This window comes from Dendronephthya gigantea, unplaced genomic scaffold, assembly GCF_004324835.1.
Source record: "Dendronephthya gigantea isolate DGI-Jeju-01 unplaced genomic scaffold, DenGig_1.0 000066F, whole genome shotgun sequence".
Taxonomy (NCBI): Eukaryota; Metazoa; Cnidaria; class Anthozoa; order Malacalcyonacea; family Nephtheidae; genus Dendronephthya; species Dendronephthya gigantea.
Window position 1 is genome coordinate 620,656 of NW_021163076.1, and position 3,216 is coordinate 623,871.

General features: G+C 40.5%; 1 protein-coding gene across 1 annotated transcript; it reads left to right on the plus strand.

Annotated features, from left to right (window-relative positions):
- The first annotated feature begins 1,964 nt into the window (after positions 1 to 1,964).
- Positions 1,965 to 2,879, plus strand: LOC114530796. Its single transcript, XM_028552416.1, has one exon. The coding sequence runs from the start codon at positions 1,965 to 1,967 to the stop codon at positions 2,877 to 2,879; it is 915 nt and encodes a 304-aa protein (XP_028408217.1).
- Positions 2,880 to 3,216: the final 337 nt, after the last annotated feature.

Sequence of the window (3,216 nt, forward strand, 5' to 3'; positions counted from 1 at the left end):
AAGTTGAATTCTATAACAAAGAAAGACTCTTATCCACTGCCTAGAGTTGATACAAGTCTTCACTCCTTCTTTGGTTCTGCTTGGTTCTCCACTCTAGATGTAAAAAGTGGATACTGGCAAGTTCAAATGGAAGAATCTGATAAGGAGAAGACCGCTTTCACCACGGGCGAAGGACTTTGGCAATTTGTAGTCATGCCGTTCGGGTTGAGTAACGCGCCAGCGACGTTTGAAAGACTTATGGAACAAGTATTAGTTGGTCTTCCTTGGTCTATTTGTCTGGTATACTTGGACGACATTATTGTTCATGCACAATCATTTGAGGAAGAACTTCTTCGTCTGCGAACAATCTTTACTCGGTTACGTGAAGCCAAGTTAAAGCTTAATCCTAAGAAGTGTCACCTTTTCCGAGATGAATTAATTTACTTGGGTCACAAGATTGGACGAAATGGCGTTATGACTGGTCACGACAAGATTGAAGCAATCCAAAAACATGGCCTGTTCCACGAAATGTTGGCGAATTAAGAAGTTTCTTAGTGCTCTTACTATCGTAGGTTTGTCAAATCCTTCGCAGACAAAAGCCAGCCTTTGAACATGTTACTTAAGAAAGGAACACCATTCGAGTGGACGGAGGAATGCCAAACGTCACGCAAAGTTTAATTACCGCACCGGTATTGTCGTATCCTTGTCCAGATGGAGAGTTTGTCCTAGATACTGATGCGTCGAATTTTGGCCTTGGAGCTGTATTGTCACAGGTGCAAGATGGCGAAGAACGTGTTATTGGCTACTACAGTCGAGCATTGACTAAGGCAGAGAGAAATTACTGTGTGACGCGGAAAGAATTACTTGCTGTTATTTCTTCGATAGAACACTTCAACTATTTCTTGTACGGTCGCCATTTTGTCATAAGAACAGATCATTCAGCACTACAGTGGTTAATGAACTTCAAGAATGTTCAAGGACAATTAGCACGTTGGGTACAAAGGCTACAGCAGTATGATTTTACCATAAAGCATTGAGCTGGCAAAAGTCACGCAAACGCTGATGCGTTATCTCGGAGACCTTGCCTTGAGGGTGAATGCCAGCACTGTTGGAAACTTGAATATGCATCCACTTCGAAAGTTTGTGAAACAGTGAAGTTGTTGAAAGTAATTATTCTGCTGAAGAAACTTCACGTGTTGTCACGTTGATGCAACAACGAGAAATCGACAATGATGAAATCTCTGACGAAGTTAAAATCCAAGAACTTCAGGAGAAAGATATTGAGGTTGGACCCGCTGCTGAGTTGGTTACGACAAAGCTCAAATCGTCCTCGTTGGTCAACTGTAGCACCTTACAGTCAGGTGACGAAAATTCTTTGGGCGCAGTGGGACAGTTTATGTGTTCACAATGGTTGTCTTTACCGATTGTGGGAAGGTAACCGACCTTCGGATTCTCACTACCAACTTATTGTACCAAAAGAGCTACGGACCGAAGTTCTACAAGAGTTGCATGGTAGTCAAAGTGTTGGGCATTTCGGCGTAAATAAAACTGTGCAACGACTTAAGCAGAAATTTTATTGGCCAAAATGTCAGAGTGATGTAAAGAGATGGATACAGCAGTGTGATGCTTGTTGTTCAAGAAAGGGACCTCAGAAGAAACAGCTTTGTATACGGTTGGTGCCCCTACGGAACGAATCGCCATCGATATCATGGGACCTCTACCTGTATTGAAGAATGGTAATAAGTACCTGTTGGTAACTATGGACTATTTTTCAAAATGGCCCGAAGTTTATGCCATACCAAATCAGTAGGCGAAAACAGTTGCAGCTGTATTGGTTCGAGAGTTCTTTTGTAGATTCGGCACACCTCTGGAATTACATTCAGATCAGGGACGAAAACTTTGAGTCAGAACTTATCAAAGAAATGTGTCAAATTTTGGGTATACATAAAACAAGAACAACTCCATACTATCCCAAATCAGATGGAATGGTTGAACGATTCAATCGTACATTGGCAGCCCAATTATCTTTGTTTGTAAACGAGAACCAAACTGATTGGGACGAACATTTATCCACCGTGTTAGTGGCATACAGAACCGCAGTGCACAAATCAACAGGACAGACCCCAGCTAAAATGATGATGGGTCATGAGCTACGGCTTCCGATTGACTTAATATATGGAAAACCGCCTGGAGAAGAAGTTTCAGTAAATACGAAATATGGAAAGATGTTGGATGATAGCTTAGAGCGTGCTCATGAGTTTGCTCGGAATCAACTGATTGTTTCTGGAGAAAGAATGAAGAATAACTATGACATAGATTCGTCAAAAACTCAATTTGAAAAAGGAGACAACGTTTGGTTGTATACACCTCAAAGAAAAAAGGGTTTATCTCCAAAGCTACAACGGAAATGGAAAGGGCCATACAGCGTAGTGAAAAGAATCAACGATCTGGTTTACAAGATCCAGGCTGGACCTCGTTCAAAACCTGTTACAGTACATCGGAATCGATTATGGAAATACAGTGGTCGAGATCCTCAAACGTGGATAATGAACCAAAAAGAAGAACCAGTTATTCCAAAGGACAATGAATCAAAGAAGCAGAAGACACCGGAAGATGGTCGAAAGCAATTAAAGAATCCAATTGTTAAACAGAGGAAGACCCCTAATCGTCTAAATAGCGAAAACGTGGGTGAACAAAGTACCAGTATTGTTTGTGTCGAAGAAGATATTTCGCCTGTTATTTCGACAGCAGCAGAAGAAGAAATGGCATCCGCAGAACGAGAATCAGCTGCACAGATATTAACTCGGAGTGAAACAGAGTTGCCACAAAGAAGCAGCAGAAAGCGAAAAACTCCGGACAGATACAATTTAAAATATGCCCCGGGACCGAGGCATTTCTAGGAGGGGGGTAGTGTAGTGACATTATTATACTTTATTATTGATAGCTAATTATGCAAGTGTTAAATGCGTGACTGACTTTGCATGGGTGACTTATTAGGTATATAAGTTGAGTTCAGATCGTATTATTGATGATATTATTATTTGGTTTAATACTGTGAAATAAAGACTAAGGAAAGATCGAAAGTCGACGTTGTTGAACATATTACGTATTACATTAGTATAATTGTCATTGGAGTATAATTGTCACTACAATATGAATTGTCAGCAAACTGCAAACGAAGTGTAAATATGAGAAAAGACGAATTATAGAAAACATTGCAATAAAATTCTATTAAAC

Excerpts from the sequence above, each read along its gene's own strand:
- LOC114530796 (XM_028552416.1), top strand. The coding sequence starts at position 1,965 with ATGGTTGAACGATTCAATCGTACATTGGCAGCCCAATTATCTTTGTTT.